Source organism: Calypte anna, chromosome 2 (genome assembly GCF_003957555.1).
Source record: "Calypte anna isolate BGI_N300 chromosome 2, bCalAnn1_v1.p, whole genome shotgun sequence".
In the NCBI taxonomy this organism is placed as follows: Eukaryota; Metazoa; Chordata; class Aves; order Apodiformes; family Trochilidae; genus Calypte; species Calypte anna.
The window spans coordinates 98,932,128-98,955,861 of NC_044245.1; the positions used below are offsets into that span (position 1 = coordinate 98,932,128).

Consider the following 23,734-nt stretch of genomic DNA (forward strand, 5'->3'; position numbering starts at 1 on the left):
AAAATTCCTTTTCCATGTTACATTACTTACTTCTGCAGATATAAAGATACACTCCCTGAAGCATTTTCTGATATTGCCAGACCCTAAGTAATAAATAAATAAACAGAATTGGATACCAGAAATAATTCTGAATAGCTTCAATGTCAAATGATTTGAAATTAATGTTAGTTTGTTGGGGTTTTTTCTCTTGGTTTCTAACCTTTAGACGTGAAGTTGCCCCACATTTCAAAGCTTTTCTTCATAGCTATGGGGGCTGAAAAAGTATATATATATTCTTTTTAAGGAAAAATTGGTGACTCTCAGTCACATAGCTCCAAGAAGGTGAAACTTTAGGAAAAAACAGGGTCTTCAGTAAAGCTTTGGCAGCTATCAAGGCGATGTTTAAGCTCTGAAAGACTGTTTTGCAACCCTGATCTCAGTCATAAAGGGGGAATTATTTTAAGCTAACTTGTCTCCAGTATGCCAGCCCAACTTCTGCTCGAGGAGAATGAGTTCAGCAACTGATTTTGTCAGCTGCAGACAACCAAACTGGCAGGGTGGAAATGATCTGTTCCATACTGCTGCAAAAGGCGGTGTATCTGTCCTCTGTGTCTGTCATCTCTTCTTCCTTCCCTTCCAACTGCTACTTCAGTTCCATAAAATTTATTTCTTCTGCTTCAGCATGTAAAAAACTACTTTGATTGCTTTCTGTTTACTTGCTGTCTTCTTGTATCTTAAGTGTATGTGTGTTTGCCACCAGACTGCATCCCCCTGCTATGTGATGACATTAGCAAATGGTTGCACAAGTGTAAGAAAAATTGCCATGGCAGATGCAGTCATGAACAGTCAAATCATCTGTAACTTTTTAATTAAAAACTCATCAGTGAAGATAATAAAGCACATGACTGCAAACAATAAATGGAAAAATAAAGCCTGATATAATTCAAAGGCAAAGGAGTTAGTTTGTGGATTCTGTAATAGGTTTCTTTCACATTCATTTAAATAGTTGACTTACAGCTAATAAAGTTTATTTTAAAATAAAAAATATGATCTAAAACATGTTCATCATGATACACTAGTTACAACAGCCTCACTGTATACAAGTCCTAAAATACATTTGAAGTGTGGTCAGGTAGTCTTTGGAGCTCTGAAAAAACTCAAGAGTAACTAGAAAATTAAGAGAAATGAAATTAGGTAGAAAATGCCCTTTTCTCTATGCAAAAAACAATCAAAAAAACCCCACCAAAGTCACTGAATAGGCACAATTTTTTTTAAGAGGCTCTGTCTTTACTAAAAAGGATTATTAGTATTAAATGCTTTGGGAAAATGGTAAGCTAATGTGAGAGTAGCCTAAATCAGTAAGTAATTAGTCAGAAAAAAATAATCAGAGGAAACGCATAAGGTTTCTTTTTTTTTTTCAGAAAATAACATCTGTGTTGAAAAATTAATCCAACCCTGGAAGAGAGCTCCATAGTATAGTGTTTTTCCCATTTTTCTGACATAAGTAAATGTTCTCTACTGACTCTTACAAGCAGCCAGTAAATATTCTTTCCCATATGCACATGATGAGAAAAATGGAGCAGAGGTTAACACCCCCAGTTCACTGGGGACTCCTGTGGCCTCTGCACATTGTCAGAACATAAAGGAGTATATACTGTTATTGTGTAATATGAATGAATTATGAGAACTTACTGAGAAGCCAAGATTTCCCTTCATGGGCTACCATTCAGAGGAGAGAAAGATACGTGGGAGGAAAGAAGAGATGCAGGAGCTGATGCTCACATCTGCTTCAGTTCAGTGCTGCTACAGATCAGATCAGTCTGCCCTCATATTTCATTTCCTTCTGTAAACTTGACCAATAATTTATAATTGGTATGAGATGATCATCTGTCTCTCCATGGCAAAATGAGTGAGCAAAGAACTTTATCTCCCTACTTTTACTGTCCAAGAGAAGATAAAACTTTGAAAGACAAAGTCCTTTATTAATTTTAATGCAGGTTCTGAAACATCCTTGTTGTCAATCTCTTTGCCTGATTCCTATTATGCCTTTAGAATCATAGAATCATAGAATCATAGAATTAGCCGGGTTGGAAGGGACCTCAGAGATCATCTAGTCCAACCCTTGACCCAGCGCAGCAGTTGCTAGACCATGGCACTGAGTGCCACATCCAGTCTTTTTTTAAATGTCTCCAGGGACGGAGAATCTACCACCTCACCGGGCAGTCCATTCCATAGCCTGATCACCCTCTCCGTGAAGAAATTCTTTCTAATATCTAACCTAAACCTCCCCTGGCACAACTTAAGACTGTGTCCTCTTGTCTTGTTGAAGGTCATCTGTGAAAAGAGTCCAGTTCCCACCTTGCTACAGCCTCCTTTCAGGGAGTTGTAGACAGCAATGAGGTCTCCCCTGAGCCTCCTCTTCTTCAGGCTGAACAGCCCCAGCTCTCTCAGCCTCTCCTCATAGGGCCTGTGCTCGAGTCCCTTCCCTTTAGAAACAGGAGTCAGTGTCTTCAAGCCTCACTACGGAGAGGAATGGCTGAGGACTTTGGATTAGTCTAGTTTGGAGAAAAACAGGCTGAGGACCTCTCTACAACTTCCTTACTGAGGAGGAAACATGGAGAGGGAGGTGCTGAGCTCTCCTTCCTGGCATCCAGTGACCGAATGCATGGGAATAGTTCTAAGGTGAACTGGGAGAGGCTCAAACTGGGTATTACAAAGCATTTTTTTACCAAGAGGGTGGCCAAACACTAGCACAGGCTTCCTAGAGAGGTCGTTGATGCCCCAAGATTGTCAGTGTTTAAGAGGCATTTGGTTAACTTCTGGGCAGCCCTGAATCAGCCAGGCAGTTGGACTAGATGATTTTTCTAGGTTTCTTCAGAAATGTTCTGTTCTATTCTATTGATCCATTCCATTGCATTTCATTCCATTCTAGTAGGAGACTTAGGTGTTTAAGAGAGGGAGCTCTGGAAGGAGGCTGTTTAATCTAGTGAATGTTAGCAGAGCACAGTATACCTGTTTTCATCTTGATACTTCTCTGCCAGGCTCCTGTGAAAGAGTGTTATAATGTCATAAATATATATATATTAATATATATACTTATATGACAGGAGAATTTTCAGATCCCACAGTGTCAGCTCTTAGTAATTTTTTTTTTATGTGACACCAGTTTTTAAAAAAAAAAACAAAAACTCTTAATTACACTCACAGATGGGGATTAGATAGAACCAGTGAGAAAAAAAGAAAGATCACCATGTACAGAGATATAAATCAAGTAGGTAATTTTACTTTCTGCTAACAGCTGCAGCAATCCAGTGAGATTAAAAGTGTATAAAGCTTAAATTTGAACAGGGATATTTTTAATAACTTAATTAGAAAATAATACATTTCTACTACATTGAAAACAAAAGCTTTATTCCTGATAAAAATTGTATGGTATTACTCTCTGTCATTTCCAACAGCATGCTACAGTGGTCTAGGAACTTTGCAAAATAAAAGAGCAACTTCGTTCATATCATCTGCTTACCAAGAGGTGTTATGACAGGCAAATGTTTGTCATGGAATTGAGGCAAGAAAGTAGTTGTAGAGGAATCTCTGTAACTGAGTATTCAAAGCTACTAAGTGTTAGATTTTATACTTAGTATATGTTCACCTTTTAGCCACGAGTGAGATTTTTTCAGTGAGCTCAGGCAATTGTGTAATTTCCACGTACAAATCTTGCACTTCTGAAGCCTATGCCATTGTGTCATGGTGATCTGATGGTCTGGGATGCCTCAGCAATGGCACAAGGTCCTCTCAGAAGTCATCTTCATTCAGTAGGAATCATATTTATCTAACTGTTTGCTTTAGATTTTTAGGTTGCTCATTTCCTGCCACCTCCTATGCTTATTTTCTTTTCAGTTAAATTAATTTCAGCTAACTTTTCTCATGCCATTTAACCTAGAGATTCAAAGGAAACGAACATCTGATAGAAGATATTTTATGGCCTGTGTTGTTTGAGCACTTGAGTTGTGAGACTGTTGTCAGTGTTTTTCTTGGCACAGCCCAGGCTCTTGCAGTACAGTGGTAGCTGGGAGCAATACAGTGGTAAACCCACCAGCAGCAGAATGTGAGCCAGTCTTTGTTTTAATCTGGAGAGCAATCAACATTGCAATTAGTATCCAAAAACTCTCTAGGACGCATGCTTAACGGTTTGGCTTTGCATTTTATTTTGTTTTTGTTGGGTTCTGTTCATGAATAAATCATGTGAGGTCTCCAAATAGCAATTGGCACACGAAACACAAGGAAGCCTGTGGCTGATGGAGAACTAACGCACCATGTAGAGGAGCTGACCAGGCTGCTGCAGTGTGCTGACAAAGTGTGCACCCAGCTTGCAGGTAAAAGCACTCTGCTTCAGCTCCTTTATGCTCCATTTGGATCTGAGCAATCCTGTCCTTTTCAATGCTCAGCCAAGGCAAGAGTCTCCCACAGTGGCTAAACACTACCACAGTTGCATCCCACGCCTGAGAGACAACTTTGGTGGCCACGCATCCCAGCTGTTGAGCAGACAGCCTCAAGGCAGGGAATTAGTTCTCTGCCCTCCCACATGCACTTGGGACTTGTGCCCCCCAGGACTTGTATCATGTGTTCCATTTGCAGAAAAACAAGAAGCAACATGTCAGGTTGTTGGGAAACTTAGGTTGCCACTGATTTCTACAGCTCTTTTTCGATGTAATGCTGTAGAATCAAGCTAAGTGCACCCAGGGTAAATCGGCGTGTTTCTTTCAGCCAGTTTTATTAGAAATCATCTGAGAGGTGAGGAGAGATACTACACACATGCCCCTGATGGCCGGAGTCTGCAGTGTTCATGTGCTTTTGCCTCTAAGCCCCTGGGATTTTTAGGCAGGTGACAGCAGGGAAGGTTAGATGTTGCCTTCTGTCCTGTCCTGTGTGGTTCTGTGAAGAGAAAGTTGGGCATGTTCAGAGCAAGCAGGGTAGCTGGGAGCTGCTTCTTGTGGAGGAATTGAAGGTCTTGGTGAACTGGCCAGTCTCTGCAAATGGGGTGCTTGGATACTTTTGAGTTAGGAAAGAGGGGTGGGGGAGTAAGGCCCTCATTGCTGAAGTGCAGTGGGCACTCCAAATAGAACCACATTTGTTCCCTCATGGATGCATGGCTTTCCTCTGTACTGAGGGTAATTTGGTTTTGTAAAATGACAGTAATTTACAATGTCGCTTGCTGTAGCTGAAAGAAATATTATTCCCTCCTCATCTGCAGCTGACTGGAAAATTTAGATGTGTCTTTTATTTTCTGTGATTCTATTATACGCTGGCTAAGGAATGATAGATAAAGTAGTTTGAAATGATGATCTGGTCATGCTCCAGCCAGTGAAAGCTGCAGAGAGAGGGAGTGATATGTTTTGAAATAATCACTGGATGTCAGTCTGCTTCAGTCTTTTCAGCACTTTCTTTTAGTCAGGAATGTTGTGGAACATATGGATATCTGTATGCCTTTATGTAAACACTTTGCAGGCACTCACCAAGTATTTATGAGCATTTTGGACAAATTTCACAGTGAGTGTTTTGCGGTAATCAACAAATACTGAATTAGTGCTTTAGTCAAATCCCTATACAATGTATGTGTCAGTGAGAAGCAAGTGAGAGGCATACATACTTGCAACAGAAGGTCTCTGAAGATTTTGGACCAAAATGCACCTACAGCTGAAGCGTCCTCAGGTTTCTTCTGCTCACTTTGGCTCTGCCGACACCCTGGAATCACATTCCCATCTTAACGTGAAATAATTTGTGCTGCGGACAGGCTTGTCATCCCCACAGCACTGCGGGGGCTGGCACGCACAGAGCCATGGGTGTGGAGGGGAATGTGCTCACTTCCCCTTGGCTCTGCAACACCAGTCCTGCTCCACATTCGGAGCTGCGGGACGCGGGCAAACCAAGCCGGGATGTTGCGCTGTCACGAGTCTGGCAGCGGCACAGCCGAGCACTTTGCGTGACAGCTGCTAAATCCCAGCTACATTTTATGTCTTCTGCCTGCTGCCCCAGGCAACCTGGGATTTGCCCTTTATTAGGAGATCAATGAACAAGGAGAAAAACTGAGTGCTTTCAAAAAAAAAAAAAAAAAAAAAAAAAGAAAAAATGAAAAATTAGGTTGAATCAGCGGTCTATGTCTTGCACATATCCATAATTTCTTAATGTTGAATGCTTTGTGCAAGCAATGAGGCACCAAAAACTTGGCGACGTGCACTGAGTTTCATATAGCTGCCCTCTCTCTCTGTGTAGCAGTGTTTGGAAATAAAATGTTTGGTTAATATGTGGTTAAGCACTTTTTGCAATACAGAAAGTGTTCTTCATTGCAAGGTATCTTTCCTGAGACAGCTAAATGTATTTTTGGTTTTTGAATTCACACAGACATAGTTTGTAAGCAGTGATTAAGATTTTGCAAATACTTGAGGAGCCCTTTGAACTTGTGTGTTGGGTAGGTCAGTGCATGCTAAATATTTTTATAGGTAGTTTTCTATGCATTTTTGCTTACCTTTTCCTCACACTCTTTTACTTAGCGTGACCAAAATTCTCTCAAAGTGCATCTTAAGGTATTTTGGGTGAAACACATGGTGTGCTCTGCATAAACTGAGAAGACAGTCACATTAAGTTCAGGATTAAGAGTGACCATGCACAGCCCTGTGGATATTAATATTAATATAACTAAATTTGTATTTTATTTTTGTAACATAACTTACTTTCAATTTGTGGGTGAGCATGAGGTAAGGGCAGGACTACAGGCAGACTTAACCAGTGCTCAAGCAACTTGCGTACTTTACCCAGACTAGAGGTTTGTCTTGAGGATCATATACAGGATGTCATGTGAGCCAACATCACATCTAACTTGTCTTTGAAACCAGGAGGAACAAGTCATGACAGCATGAATATGGACCATTAGCATCATGTGTTCACTGCAGTGCTGGTTGGGACCCAGTTCAGGTCCATAGTCCTCCCACCCAGACATGTTACATATGAGTTTCTCAGCAGAGTAAGTACAGTGGCAGATATTTCTTCCTTACTTCAAACTGAGAGGACAAGGGATCTCTTTAACTTATTCCCAGCTGTAACCATCCCCAAGACCCTGTTCCAACAGTGAGGATCCTCAAGAGCATCTCTAAGGCAATCTGGTTTCTGCGCACTGCTACCCTCAAAGTTTCTGCTATTGTTGGATCACACAGAGGGTACCAATGACAAATAAATGAGTTAATCTCCTTCACAGAATTGGTAGCATCACTGTGATACTGCCAATCCACATTTCTAGGAGACTCTGCTTATGATTCTTGTGTCTGATTTGCCTCCAATCCAGGTGATTACAATGGCAGATAAAGCCCCTGTGTTGTAAATACTTACAGCAATGCATAAAAAGTATTCTGAAATCTTAAGTCTTCTTTGAACTAGCAGACCATGAACTAATGACCATGCAAGTTGAATGGAAACTATTAGTACCTGTGCATCTCTTCCTTAGTTTATTACCTCTAAACTGTTAATGCAGTGTTACCTACTTGCAGTTCTGTGAAATCAGTTCATCAGAAAGTAAACTGGTGCTACAGAAAACTCTTAAGTATAGTAGGTAGTGAATAAGGTTTTTGAGAAATTTTAAAAACTCCGATTAAAAATTAAGTTTAAAATACTTTGTTTACCCCATACTCAATATAAAATCAGTGTTTTTCTAGAAATTTAATGGGAAGCATTGTTTGATTTAGTGTTTCAGTAGTATATTGCTGATGGTGAGCAAAGTTCAATTCTGCTTGAGGAAAGTTTATTGTCCTTTTTTCCCCATTTTGTTTTTTGTTTGTAACAAAACAGTAGAGATTTAGAGTTCAAAGACCACTGTTTTTCATTCTATCTGAGTATTTTATAGAGTAGCATGCATTTTGCTTTACACATGTGTTACTATAAATTCTAGTTTTTCTGTTGAAGCGATTGCAATTTGAAATCTAATAGTTCTGCTGATTTTCTGGTTTAATTCTATAAACCTTAAATAAAGAGGAAGGTAATATGTTTGCCATTCTAAGGAAATGAAACCAGATAAGGCAGTAGTAACACTTCACTCTTCATCAAAGCCTTGCTCATTCAACCAAAGGAGAAAAATTCTAATTTATGGGACGTGGTTATTCTAGAAAGGAAAACTCTTTCACTTTCAGAAAACTCAAATAAGGATGTAATTTTAAAAATATCCTGGCTTCACTTCTTCAAGACTTTTGGGTTTTTTTGATTGTTCATGAGTTTACCTGAAGTAAGATAGCAGTTTTAACCTGCATGTCCACAGTTAATTTGAGCCATCGATGAGCCATCAATGTGCACTTGCAGCCCAAAAAACCAGCTGTGTCCTAGGTTGCATCAAAAGAAGCAGGGAGGTTGGAATTAGGTGATCTTTAAGGTCCCTTCCAACCCAAGCCATTCTATGATTCTAGGAACTCTATTGTCAATGTAGATGAACTTGGAAATTTTGTCTACTAATTTCTTCATCACTAATGAACTTCAGAAATGGACCATGATCATACAGCCCTAGAAAAATTATTCATAAATACAGAAAATGATCTCTTTCTAAAGTGCTTTAAATTTAAAGTATACGGTTGAAAACAACTGGGGGTTGTAGATAGGCTGATGAGGAGGCTTCTATATTAGGGTCTGTTGATATGATAAAGCAGTTTCACATACTGATAAAGTCATTTTTGTCCCATAAAATTTTATTTTTGTTACAGAGAAACTCTTGCAACACTAACTGTAGTAGTACTTTGTCTTAAAAACTGCATACCATGTAATTTACTTGATCAAGGAAGGGAAGGTAAAAAACATTCCAACCCCCCAATACTTCTATTTTTGGGTGTGGGTTTTTGTTTTCTTTTTTGTTTGTTTATTTTGTCTTTTTTGTTGCTGTTTTTGGTTTTTTGGTTGTTGGTTTTTGGTTTGATTTTTTTTTTTCAAGACGTGTTCTTTTTTTTTTTGAGCCTCCTATAAGAAAAAAAACCAAAAGAGAAATAAAATTATACTACAGCTGTTTTTACTGTATTGAATTTCAGAATATGTTTATTCCTGTTAGAAGCAGAGCATACTGATTCAGAGGTACTGATTACAATGAAAGTTACCCTGCAAGTAAATCATTTAGTTTAGTTTAGTTTAGGTGAATAAATGACACTGCACTAGTTGTAGATCAAGGGCTGTGATGTGATTCTTGCAGGGATTAAAAAAATTTCTTTCTCTAGGAGATCTTCTGAATAGGTTTACTATGCTTCTGCTTTAACTTCATCTTTAGGAAGCCTCTTTTAGAGGAAAGAGAACAATGCACAGACTGTTATCAAATGCAAAATATGTCCATGTGTGAATGCGTAAATAAAGTGAGAAATGTATGTGGAATGATTGCAAAATTTACCCCTCTTTGTTGTACTGCCAGAGATAACAAATGGTAATAACTGATTTTTGTTTTAGCTGTAGCTGTGAAAAACTGGGGAGCAAATTGCGTGGGGTCGAATGAAGCAGTTTATTATTCTGCTTTACAGAAAAATATACATTTCTCTGTTTTCAAGTGATCTTTTGTTTCCTTTTTAATTATCACACTGAGGTAAATTTGTTTTCTTTTCATGGGGAGATGGGAGACAGATACGCTTGTGATGGGTTTTGGTGAATAAACTTTTCATGCGCACAATTTTTCCCTGCTCTGTGGTTAAGTATCACTGTTCAGCCTCTCTGTTGCTAGCCTGGACTGTACATTACATCTTTCACAACAACATGCTCATGATTTATTTTGAAAGATCAGAAGCACTTGGTTTGGATTAGTGGAAAGAAATGTGAGCCACATCAGAAGCAGTGCTCCTGCTGGGGTCTTCACTTGTTCTGGGGAGTAGGATAAGCGAGAGAAGACCCAGTGGCTCCGTGGGAGTACAATGTGAGGAAGGAGAACCTGGTGCAGCTGAGAACCACTGATGTTTGAAGGCTACCACATTTTAATTTTTGTGTGTGTGAGTGGCTGAATCTGATGAACTTGTTCAGAATGATAATTTTAGATAGGACCCCATACCTGTGCAGAGAAAAAGCTCACTTAAAGTACTCTGTAGAAATAATCTCATCCATTTTTCAACATGAGACTAGCAAATTTATACTGTTCTTACACTAATACTGGATTCGGGGGTTTTTTCTAAAAAATTCCTGAGTCATACTTTCAGAATTAAGGAATCAGGGGTATTTTTTGCCACTTAGTGAAACTGCTTTATTATAGAAGTACAGCATAAAGATCAAGATGAGTGAAACTAATTAATTTTTATTGTTGTCAATCCTGAGTACACTGTTGTTGGGAATAAGTTTCATTAAATGCACTTTTTACTGCTTTCTGCTCAAAGAGAAAGTGCAGGCTCAGAGCCTTGACTAGCTTATCTCCAGTGACAGCAAAAGCTACAGTTAGAGCTGGAAAATTAACTAACATATTCACTTTCAAATCTTGTTTTCCTTAGGTAGCTCAATGTTGTCCTTGTCTGTGTCATTGTCTGAATATGAGAAGAAGAACTAGAGCTTGAATTTTCCCTCTCCTGTTTTGAATCAATTCAGTATTACTTCTGGGTTTCATCACAGACCAGGACATTGCTCACTGTTTCCTGTGATGGACTCATTTGTACCTGTTGAAACAAATATTAAAGCTAGCTTTCCGGTCACTTGCTTTGGATATATGTTGTTTTGCAAGATATATGGCAGAGGAAAAGCTGGCTCAGCAGCAGTGATGGAAATGTAGGATTCAATCTTGGACATATGAAGAAGCCAACAAGATTCCTGGCAGAGATTGTATTGTAATCACATTAGAGACTTTTTCGATACTTTAGATCTGCAGTTAGTCACAGCAGCTGTTTTTAACTCCTTCACAAATAGCTTTTATTTTAGGCTTCAAATCTGCTAGTCTTATGACAAAGAAGAAGAGGTGCTCTCTTTTTTTTTCCTCTATGAAACAATCTCTCAATGTTTTCTACCAGTTCAGGTTATAAAGATCTACTTTAGCACACCCTCCAGTGCCCAAGGAGCTATACTGATGCTTCACCTGCCCTTGGAACAAAGCCCTTTAAAAATTAAATTTAAATTAAAATTGGAGCTGTATATTTAAAATGTATTAAATTTTAAGTCTGGCAGGAAAATGCTGTACACTTCCAAATAATTAAGAATAGATCCTCTCATCAATAGTTAAAAATTCAGTAAATCCATGTGGCAGCTTAATAAACTGTTCATTGTGACACTAAATCTCAATTCAAGCTCTCTATTTTAAAAGTGCGCCAAATTCAGACTCTTTATCCAAACCCATTAAGTTATCTTTCCTAGCCTAAATAATTAAATTTGCATAATGAAGCCATGCAAAATTTTTCTACATAAAATTCATCCAGCCCTACAAACCTTTCAGAGAAGAAAGATTTTCTTGATGGAAACATAACTTTTAAAATATTTGTACTTAAATAATAGTAATTAAATACCCAAAAAGGTATTTAGGAGGCTGGGTTGAATAAAATATATTAAGTTAGAATAATAGAATCATAGAATGTCTAGGATTGGAAGGGACCTTAAAGATCATCTCGTTCCAACAGCCCTGCATGGGCAGGGACACCTCCCACCAGACCAGGTTGCTCAAGGCCACGTCCATCCTGGTCTTGAACAATTCCAGGGAGGGGGAAGGCACAGCTTCCTTGGGCAACCTGTGCCAGTGTCTCACCACCCTCAAATTAAAGAATTTCTTCCTAATGTCTAACCTAAATCTCCCTTCTTCAAGTTTTAAACTATTTCCCCTTGTCCTCTCACTACACACCCATGTAAAAAGCCCTACCCCAGCTCTCTTGTAGACCTGCTTCAGATACTGGAAAGCTGCTATAAGGTCACCCTCATCTCCAGGCTGAACAACCCCAACTTCTTCAGCCTGTTGTCATAGGGAAGGTGTTCCAGACCTCTGATCATTTTAGTGGCTCTCCTCTGGACATGTTCCAGGAGCTTTATTTCCTTATGCTGGGGACTCCAGAACTGGAGACAGTGCTCCAGGTGGGGTGTCACAAGAGCAGAGTAGAGGGGGATAATCACCTCCTTTGACTGGATGTCTGTGCTTCTTTTGATGCAGCCCAGGACCTGGTTGGTTCACTGAGGTGCAAGTGCACATTGATGGCTCATGTTGAGCCACCACCATGCCCAAGTCCTTCCCCTTGGGGTTGTCCACAGTCTTTTCTTCTCCCAACCTGTATTTGTGCATGGGATTGCCTCAAGCCGGGTGCAGAACCTTGCATTTGGCCTCGTTGAACTTCCTGCAGTTTGCACGAATCCACTTCTCAAACCTCTCAGAGTCCCTCTGGATGGCATCCCTTCCCTCTAGCATGTTGACTTCATCACACAGCTTGGTGTCAGCAAACTTGGTGAGGATGCATTTGATTTCACTGTCCATGTCACAAAGATAAAGAGCACTGCTCTGAGTACAGACCCTTGAGGAGAACCACTCATCACACACCTCCATTTGGACATGGAGACACTGACTACAACTCTGGGTGTGACCATGCAGCCAGTTTCTTATCCAGTGAGTGGTCCCTCCATCAAATACATATAATTCTAATTTAGAGATCAGAGTGTCATGTGGAAAGACATAAAAAGTTAACATAGCAAGATATATTAAAACATTGCACACTTTCTGGATTTTCCCTTGTGTGCCAGGGATAATCAGGACACACTTAGGGGTGACGTGAATGCTATCTTGTCTTTGCATGACCTCCTTGGTGGAGCTAGATGCTGTTGTCTCTGAAAAGGATGCCAGTAAAGGGATTGTGGTTTATATACATGAATATTCCAGGAATTTAACTGAAGTCATTCTTTTTCAACCTGAAGATCATTCCTGTATTGTTCCCCAGAAAATGGATTCAGAATTAGTTTAATCAGAATTCCAAGTATCACTTAAATATGAGTATGTGAACTCCCATTGAATAAACTCTTATTTTGAACTTCTGGAAAGCAAAAATAATCTGTCTACAGTTCCTTGATCATCTTCATGTTTCCCATATTGTGAAACTTTCTTATTACTGTGTTTTTGGGTTTTTTCTTTGCCTTGAGCTAACTTTTTGTTCCAGTTGAAAATGTCACTAGAAGTAACAAATGTTTCTTTGTTTTTTTGTGTTTCTTTTTTTTTTTTTTTTCATCCTATACAGCGTGAAAGGAGCAGATGCTGGCAACGTGATCAGACTATTTGTACCAGATATTGGAATGTTCATTGCTAGTCTGACAATATGGCTCATCTGCCGCAACATGTTTCAGAAGCCAATAACCGAGGATGCAGCACAGTGCAACATGCAGTTTGAAAATGAGGAAATGGTATCAAATACACATTTCTATCTGTACGACTTTTTAGCTAATAGTGTATCAAATACACATTTCTATCTGCCTGACTTTGAGCTAATAGTGAGCTTTGGCACTCCTGTCTAAGATGTGTTCTGAAATGGTTTCATGAGCAAGAGGTATGTTAAGAAGGACGCTTACTCTCAGGAAACTCAACAATTGTTCCTAAAGTGGAGAAGTCAGAGATATTATTACCTTGAGAAAATGAAGCAGAATATGGAAAGTGGGATATGTTACTAAATTTTTCAAGTTGTTTTCAGTTAAGAAATGATAATGGCAGTCAATCACAAGTTGTTTGTATACCAGAGCTACTGGTTAAGCCCAGCAATGTTGTTTTGCTACATACATTGATCAGTTTATTAGATGGCATCTATATTTCCAAACTTGCTATCCGAGAATAACAGCAGCATCTGAGTGATTATCAGAAACTACTCTTAAGAAGAGAGAAAGGCAGACTGTGTATTACAGTCATGAAAAAGTTTTCTGAAACTGTGGTCATACTGAATGACCTTGATGCTAATTTTTGGGAACGGCTTATCTGGAAGTGTTGATGTGTTTGCTTTGTCTTTTACTAGTGGGAAGAAGAATGGCAGAGATACCAAATGCAGAGAAGTGCAGAGAGAGGGGAATAATTTTATAATATAAAAAGCCACAGTGGGGTTTAAGCCTAGGGTGCAGCCAAATTCCTACTACTAATCTTAACATGTTTTTTATCAGACTGTCTAGTGTGTCTTCAGTCTGATTTTCTGTCTTGTTTTACATATGCGTGGAAAGTTTCTTTCTCTACTCTTGAAACTCAGTTTTAAGGGTAGACAGTTGCAACTTGCTCATTTCAAGTAGAAATTACACTTTGAAGTGGGTGAATTATTGAGGGGGATCAGCTGCCCATTTTGGTGAAACTATAGAGAGCAAAAAAAGTCTCTCTGCATGTTGCCATGTTGTCTGGATTGTGGTATTGCCAGAAGCTGCTCTAGTTTTGAGCACAAGAGATCAGTATCAGGACTGTGCTTTGTACACAGTTGCTTGTGATTTTTACGGGGTCTCCTGGCATCCTGGGAGCTGAGGATCGCCTGAAGATTGAAGCTTTTAACTACATTTTGGAGGCTATGTAGGCCTGGGTCTGGTGATAATACTACAAGGCTTTGCTGTGTCTCCTGGAAGCCAGTTTTATCAACTTTAAACCTGCTTAGTTTTTTTGTTTGGTTTTTTTGGGTTTGGGTAGGACTTTTTTGGTTTGAGCTGTGCAAAATGGATTTGGCAGCAGGCAAGAATCTAAGGCTATACCCATAAGGGGAACCATTTGAAAGAAGAAGTGTGGCTAATTGGCATGTTTTGTGTTCAGCCTGTCTCTCTTGAAAGAGTTGCATTTTAGCAAAGTGGGCTGGAACAGACTTCTTTGAAGTGTAGCTTTAACTGAGTAAATCCTATATTGGCTACCTCAAGGCAATCCACCAATGCAACTAAATGGGCCAGAATGTTCCACAAAAGAAGAGAGCGGGGGAGAAGAAAGAGAAAACTTTGACTGCAAAGAACTGGACAGATGAAAATCTGTGTAAATATATTTTACTTCTTTGTATTGAAACCCAGCAAATATTATTTATGCTTGCTAACTGGTATATATTGTAGATTACCTAGTGATCTCGGCAGATCGATTTATCGATACCCAAAACTCAAAAGAAAAAAAAACAACTTAAAGGGATAATAGTTATTGCCATGTGAACTGGACTGAACCCCAATGCTCTAAGGAATTGTGGTCTTCATAGCTGAAATGATGAATTTGCATCAGAGTAACTTGCTTGTTTTTTAAAGACAGAGCAGAATTGAGTGTGGAAGATTAAATACCTGTTAAATATATTTTTCCAGCTTCAGTTTTCTCTTTGTAGGTGTCTGCACATAACATCCTGGAATAATTTCTGCTAGTTAGGAGGAAGCTGCAGAAGCAGCTGAATCTGCTAGGAATATGTATTTGGCAGGACTGACTGCAAGGAATCTAATGCATATGTAGAACATGCAGCTGAGTATCTGAGTTTAGGAGAGCATTGGTCTAAAGTGAGTCCAAACTGTGGCTTTCACATGATAATTTACATTTCTTCCTTGGTAGAGTCCTCTGGAAAAGGGTAAAGCAAGTAAGTGATCTGTTCTTTGAAGTCTGTGTTAGGTGTCTGATGCCTGTGGCTGTCTACTGATGCTCTAACTCCATTGAACTGGAAAGAGCTAAATATGTTTCAGCAATAACTGCCCCACAAACAAACGCTTCAGGAAAAGTGTTAAGCTTGGTCCTCTGCCTTCAAGGGAAATAGTCCTGCATTTGTTAGACCAGCCCTTTAACTACCTCCAGAGTCAGAGCTTTTGCTGAGAGTCCCTGCCACTGGTCATCAGAGATTCATGGTGTGAGATCTTGTCAAGTGTGCATCAGCTGATTGTAACAGGCTCAACAGAGCCATGAGAGAGGTGTCTCTTTATAAAGATTGCTAGATGCAATGCTTGATGCCTCACATGGCTCTGTAAATGAGGAAATCAGCACTGCTACTTTCAGGCAAAAGCAAAGAGTTTGTCTTGCAACTTTACCTTTTTGTATGAAATTATGGTGAGCGATTCTCAGAGCTCTTTGCTTTGAAGGAGACCAAACTACTATGGAAACAGCCTTAATTAAAAGAAAAAAAACAAAGAAAAAAAAAATTAATCTCTCTACTCCTTTCAGAATTTATGTATAAGAAAACCTGTTAAATTATTGGTTCAATATTTCTAAAAGTGACCTTTTCAAAGCTCTGCGGGAACCCTTCTCATTTCATTTATATGGGCTTGCTGAAAAAATGCCTGGAGCTGAGTAATAGCTTGTGAGTGATACTCCTCAGTTTTGTGCCATACTTCATCGTGGTGGTAGCCTCCAGAAACCAGCTGTAGAGTACAATGGATCAGATCACCCACTGATTGAGATGCAATTCAAAATAACAAAATATCAGAATCCACAACAAAGATCCAATAAAAAAATGGATGTCCTTCTTCATTACACTGCCTCCAGCCTTAAGGGAAACAGATCTCCATGGGAAAAGTGTATTCTACACAACAGAACCGAGGGAGGAGGCTGGAAGGCAGTAAGAGAGTCTCAATTATTTGTAAGTAATGCTATCCCAGGAATAAGCAAAGAGTGTGGTTTTAATTAACAGTGAGTCATGGAGTAGGAAGGTCTGCCAGATACCAGGCTGCAGTCCAACTCATTACCACCCCTAAATGGTTGCACACTTGGAGCAAATGTGTCTGCAGGCCTTTTTTATTAGGGCTCAGAAAATTTAAAGCAGGTGAATTCAGCTGGAGACAGGCCCAGATTGCAAATGCCTAAAAGCACAATGCCAGCCACAAGGTGTGAAAGGTGGAAGAAAATAAGAAAGAACAGTTAACTCCCAGCTGCAGATGAAACTGTGGCATTTTTTTATTTGATGCAGATGGTGGTTTATATGCCAAAATGCAGATACAGTATATACAGTCTGATAGGTATTAGACAGGAAGTGGCTTTTTTCTTGACCATGGATGAATTGCCTAATATTGTAAGTGACAGTGGGAGTAAAGCTGTTCTGAGATTGCACAACCTAAACTTTAGAAGAGATGTTGATTTTAATTGAAATACACAGTTGCAATCTTAAATGCAACTTTCTCCCTACAGCACTTGCTGCTGTGCCCATTCAAGGGTTTTTTCTCATCCATACTCTTCTAGAAAGTAAGTGGGACCACTGGGTCTGTACTTTATCCCATAATCTGTGGCAGGCTTGATCCTAGAACCTCTGCCTCTCCTTTTTAGTGCAGAAGGCAGGGATATTTTTTTTTCTTTCGAGCTTAAAAAGGAAAGGGAAAAAAATGTTTTAAAATAAACTAAGCTTTGGGAAGAATGTGAGGAAAGCTCAGCTTGGAGTCAAGATATTGGATGGGAGTCAGGGGGACCAACATGGTTCTCACTTTGGCCAAAAACTTTCTGTCCTCAAACCTATTACTTCATATATCTCTTGGCTTCTGTGTACCATGGTAAATAGGAACAGGCATAACGTTCAGTTTCCTACCTTTGCTTTTCTTAACAGCAGCAGGACTCTTTGTCCTATGCCTAGATTGGCAACTTGGTACATTGGGGGCACACTCTTGGGACAGGTCTCCAAGTATGACTGCAAAACATATAGGACAGAGTTGATGAACCCTGAAAACTACACAGGACTTCCTCGGTTAGAAATCTCCCATTTAGACAAAATATCAACATCTTAAAAATAGCTGGTACCTGCTAGATAAGGACAACAAGCAAGTAAAGGAATACCCTTTTTCCCTATCTCCAACACTAAGGTTTATCCTGATCTCCACTACTGAGAGACTGGCTTGAATCCTAAAACATGTGGTTTGAAATCTCCTCCAAAAATGTTGTTGTTAATTATAGCTACTCTGAATAATCTTGTTAAAAATATAATTATCCAGACCCATTTAAAACCTCATTAATTTCTTGGCTTCAGTGGCATCATGAAGCAAGGACTTCCACAATTTAATAAGGGCTCTCTGATTTTATTTTAGATTTAACACCCTTTAATTTTATGGAAGGTCCCTTGTATTGCGTGTTATAAAATAGAGCGAGATAATGTAAGAGAAGTCAAATGTATTTATTGTCTTGCATATTTGTCCTGTAGAAGGTAAAAAATTCCAGATTTTGTTTCAATTCCTTTCGTTTCAATAACTTTTTTCTTAACAATCTATAGTTCTGCAATATTTTCTTGAGCTACAGGGAATATGAGTGCCTCAGTGTTTCTATTTATTGCTGATTTGAATTATGGTATTATGACATTCATTTTTACATTCAGAGATTGTTGAGCTGGATGATTCTACCAGTGCATCATATACCTGAACATCCCATAAAATATGGATAATTAAACCTAGTCCACAGCTCCAAGAAAGAGATCATGTCCCACTCCTTGTAGATGCTAACACCTTGCCAATTTTCTTGCCTTCAGAAGGGGAGATCTCCTTTTGAGCTGTTTACAGTGGTGCCTGTGACCCTGTGGCTATCCCCTTTTTCTTAAAGCCTTGAATAAATATATTTTCCTGAGGTTACTTATTGGTTTGTGTTTATCTTATTTTAATGTTCTTTTAGCAATCTCAGACAATCACCTGGCTTCATTAGCTCTCACTGACATGTTGGGGAAAATAGTGTAAAACATACTAAAAGTGATAAGAAAGAAAAATAACTTCTTAGAGCGCACTGAAGCTTCCCAACTTCTTTATGACAGCTCTTTTCCTCTTTTATTTATTTTTTTTTTACTTCTCATAGGCATCTCTATTTAGCACAGCATTTGCTTACATTTTCTAATTAGTTATAAATATTACTTTGGTTTTGACCTCTGGAGAACTGGTCGAAACCCACTTGGTCCTAATGTGCTTTGAACATGGTGTAAGTAGGATTTGATACCTTATTTCTGTGGTTTAAAGAGAAGAACTGATGCTCCCTTATCGCTTTGCTTGAGCTGCTTGTAGTGGTGAAGTTTGCCAGACCTTACCCAGCTGCCTCCCTCAGTAACAATTCCAATGCATCTCATCTTAACAAGGGTCAAAAGTTTACAGGTTACATTAGCTTCTTAGCTTGATGCACATGTCTTTGGATAGGTCTTAACACAAATATGTAATTATACTACACCAGTGCCTCAGCTACATCATGTTACATAAAGCACTACATTACGTATTACCAGGTGCTGTTAACATGTTCCACATGAAACTTCAAGCATGAACGTGTCCTGTTCTGGTTAGAAACATGACAGCTGTATGATGAAATTCTTGAGGTAGCTCTTCACTGGGTTTACTAGTTAGCTCATCTGACAGTCCTCAGTTCTGAATTTTGAGTTACAGAGATGATAACCAAGAGATCAAAATGTTGGAGGATTATTGCCTTTGGACTAAGGGATGAATAACACAGTACAAGAAGGAATCTCTTGGGTCATGGAATCCAGTCTGCTGCTGTTGCAGTCAGGTGTATCACACAGTTCCCACTGGAAGGTAGGAAGCACTGTCTGAAAAACAGGGCACTTTTTCTTTATCCCATTGCTCTTGACAGCACCTTGTTCTGTTCTTTTCTGGTGATTAGAAAACCTCTAATTTAGTTTGTACATGTAGTCATAACTGCATTATAACCCTTTTAGTTCTGCTTTTTTTTTTTTCTGCTTTTTTTTTTTTATTTACTGTATTGTTTCTTTCCCTCGCATTTATTTCTCAGATATTTTGGAAGGGAAAAAAAGCATATTTATTCAAAATCTGTTCTGCAGGACAAAAGAAATCAAGTAATTTTGGATCTTCATGCAAATTAGATATTCCATTGTCCTGTTCATCCCAGTAATCCAAGGCTCTTCAGGGTGATACTGGAGAAGCACCCAAACCACTTTATGAGCTGAGGCAATATTGCGAAGAAGCACAACGCTCCCATTGGGTTCTTTATTGTGCTTCTTAGCAAGATGGATAATGGTACAATCTGTATATTTTTAGGTCTGGATCAATCTATTTTAGATCAATCCATAGATGTGCTACTTAACATACCTGCACTAGTTCATTTAGAGCTGGTACTGAATTGGTCCTTGTAGTTGTAACCCAAGTCTTCCTATTTCCTTTTCACTAAAAAAAAAAAAAAAAAAAAAAAGTGTGAAATTGTATTTCCATATAAGCCAAGTGAGTCTTCTGCTGCAATCACTTGGTGTTTGCTCAGGTGCTGTAGGTACATTGGGAAGTGAAATAATCAGTACAATATCTGTTGGATACAGGATTTAATGAGTTGCCTTCCTGTTATTTTGCTTCAGAATTACGTTTGTCTTTATTAATTTTTTATTTTTCATTTCCTCTGAATTGCTAAATGCCTCTGCCCCTGTGTGCTTCCAGTAAAAAGTTGATCCTTTCATGTAGTGAATGACTTTTCAGCAGGAAGACTTGACTGTGGAAGTGGATGTCATTTGTTACTCTCAAACACTGAAAACATACTGAGTTATTTCTGAGGGTACGTCCTTGATGAATTTCTCTAATACTATGTAGGCATTTAACCCAAGCTTTAGCATACTTCTAAACTATCAGTGATAAAATTTTATATTACGTTCTATATAATATACCTTAAGATTTCTCTTTTCAGTGGCTCAGTTATGTAGTATAAATTTTAGAGTACTGTTTAAATTCCAAATTAACTTCACACCTACCAAAATATTCATTTCAGTTTTTTTGATGACTTCAGCTCACACATTTAGCAGGGTCTTCCTTCTAGTCACTCAGTGCCTGCAAGTACAGAGTGCTGAGCAATGAGACTGATTGCATTTTTCTATCCTGTCCTGGAGTCTGCAGTCCTCCTTCCACATGAACACCTTGGGCACTTGTAGATTGGAGTTCTCTTTTGACTTTTTGTAGACCCACCTGAGCTGTCTTTGAGCACTCCATGTGGATCTCATGCAAGATGACCTTAACGACAGCATTTTTGCTTGGCAGCCCCATTTCTGTAGAGGTCAAAGAAAATGACGTGGGAGTTGTTTATGTGGAAGTTTTTAATCTCTTCCATGTCAGAAAAAGCAGGGAAATCCACTCCTCTCATGCTGCCACTTTCAAAACAACTGCGGAGTTCTTTTATTTCCTGCAAAATTGGAAATTCAATAAATATTACCCTAACACAGTTTAGTATTGACTGCAGTTTAAAACTGCAGTCATTTATATCTCATTAAGGGCTGGAAGGTCCTCTGATGGTAAAACAAGTAGCAGTTAAATTTCTGTTCTGGCTTTTGTACTCACAGCTAAGTCTGCCTAAAGAATATTATGTTATTTTGATTAAATTTTATATGTATTTTATGGTATGTGCTACTCCTAAAGGCAAGTAGGCAATAAATTCTTCCTACTATTGTAACTGTCTCATTTCTAAAGATAAAGGTTAAAGATGTTTTTTTGTTTGGTTTGCTGGATGGTTTTTTTGGGTTTGGTTTGTTTTTTTGGTTTTTGTTTTTTTTTTTTCTTTTTTGAGGAAAAGAAAGACTTTTCAAGCAAGCTTGAAAATAGGATTTGTCATGTTATGATATTTTCCATCTGGATTGCACACACCAGCTTAGGCACTACAGAGGAAATTGAAACAAAATTATATGATAGGAGAGAGCCTATTTCCATAGTTCTGCTGGCACTAATGCAGTTGAGTGAAATAGTTTGTCTCAGATGATTCTTAAACCTAATTATCCAATGCAAGCAGTAAGTTTTTTAAAATGAAAAGAAAACCTAAAAATTTAGACTTGAATGGAGTTATTAAAGGTTGTCTAATTATTTGTATCTGTGCTATCACTCTATCTACTGCTCACATAATACATGGATAAATTGGTAAACTGGGCTAACACAGAAGCATTCATTTATTTTTTTCTTAAAATTTCTAGAAGTAACATGTCAAAACCAGTTGGAGAATCTCACCTACCTGTATGTTTTGCTCAGGCTTATTTTTCATTTTCTCACTCCACTCTTTTTTTTTCCTGGTCTGGCTGGGAGGAAATGTCAAAATACTGAAAAAGAGACTATTTGTACAGCATTTATGAGCCAACTGGAAGGAGGAAGCACCTGAACTCTCATGAGAACTTATTCTTGTGAGTTTAGCAGTGCATGCTTGAGAGGTCCCAATAATTAATGTGCATTCAGCAGGATGGGAGCTGTGTCCATTCTGAGACTCCTATATCCTTAGTTGTAACAATTTTGGTTAGTTAAATTTTGTTACTCTCATGATTGAATTTTTGGAATTTAATTCATGATCTCTCTAGAATTGAAAAGTCAATAAATAGGCAAATTTGTGTTTACAGACACAATACCATTAAATATACGTACAAAGCAAGGAGTGTGCTGAAGCAAGAACGAGTTTTATGTTGAAGTTAAGGCTTCCTGTTAGTAAATATATCTCTGGGACTAGAGGATATCTTTCTGCACTAGTGTTTATACTGTACCAGATGAAACATTTAAAAGTTGGATGTTAATAAAGCAGCCCCAAAAGCAGCTAATGGACATTCTGGCCCTGGCCACAGTAGTAGCTGCCATAGCTGCCACAGAGGCTGTACTGTTTCCTTGCCTGTTCTCTATCTTGATTTGGCAATTTTTAAGAGTGTTGTACAATAAATACTCCTGGGACTTGCACGCAATTGCTGAAAAAACCTAAACTGCATTTAGTTTGTTTATAAAAAGTCCTGGGGCCTTGCTCTGCAGAGCAAAGGTCATGGAAACACATGTTTATGGCTTCACAAATGCTCTATACTCCTTGAATGGAGAAGTTTATTTGATTTAATCAGCATCCACAGGGATCCTGTAATTGCATAATAAGTAATTTATTATGGAAGTAAAAGTATTTTTCTAACTGTAGCCTACATAGCATGGGTTTCTAGCTTTAGACTAATCCACCTAGTAAAAAGAGCTTTGCAAAACAGTCTGACTGGAGTAATGGTGTTCTCTGATGTGTGTGTACTTGAATGGCTATTTAATTATCAGAAGGTGTTAAAACAACAGGCACATTATCACCATGTTGGATGTAGAAACTGTTCACCTTTTGCCTGCCTTCAGCAACTTGAAGTGCTCGGTGTGAGAAACTGGAAAGCCATCCCAGATAATCCGGTGGGTGGGATGTGAATACAAGAGTGGGGGAATCCAAAGTTTGTCTTTGTGACATACACAGGAACGTGGCCTTTCGGATACTTGACTTCACCTTGGATACTGAATTACAGACATGTTTATATTTATAAAAAAATATCAAACCTATACTTGTCTCATAGGCTTTCCACTGAAGTAATCATCAACTGGGTCATGAATGACACCTCTGTAAGAGAGAATAAGGCTAAGAACTAAGGTGCCATCCCTGAAAGCACTTGCAGATAGGGAAGAGGCAGATGGGGAAGCTATCCAGGCTCTTCCAGGGAGCCTGCTGGTGCAGTGCCCTGGTTTCTGAAACCAAGCAACCCTTGCACAGCCAAACCATTGGTAATTCAGGCAGTGCTGAAAAGTTGCAGATCACTATGCATCTGTTCTGGAAAAGCTTCTGGGACTGCAGGCTATGATTGTTGTTGATAATCAGGTTTTCCCATTTGCTAGCTCCAAACAGAGATTTGCAGTTTTAGAAGGAAAACTTGGGAAATCAGGTTGGTATTCACTGAGGTGCAGAATCCTGAAGTTTTCTATGCAATAGCACAGTAGCACCAAGGTAGGTTGTTCTGCATTTTCTGTGAGTGTTTGGGAGGTCCTTATATTATTTAGAACCTAGAACTTATATTTTCATATTTAAAGAAAAGTGGAAATACAAGCAAAGCTAACTTCTTTGGTAAATCATCAACCTGCAAACTTTTAGCTATGCTTAAAATGGGTAAGCCTCAGTCCTTTGAAATTCTGGACTGTCATCTCC

The 23,734-nt window shown here is 38.7% G+C and overlaps 1 protein-coding gene across 1 annotated transcript in view; it reads left to right on the forward strand.

Annotated features, from left to right (window-relative positions):
- Positions 1-23,734, forward strand: part of PIEZO2 (piezo type mechanosensitive ion channel component 2) — a 309,202-nt gene that overhangs the window by 156,451 nt on the left and 129,017 nt on the right. Inside the window, exon 5 of the mRNA XM_030444928.1 lies at positions 13,158-13,320. Coding sequence (XP_030300788.1) covers positions 13,158-13,320 — 163 coding nt within the window. The remainder of the gene's footprint in view (positions 1-13,157; positions 13,321-23,734) is intronic.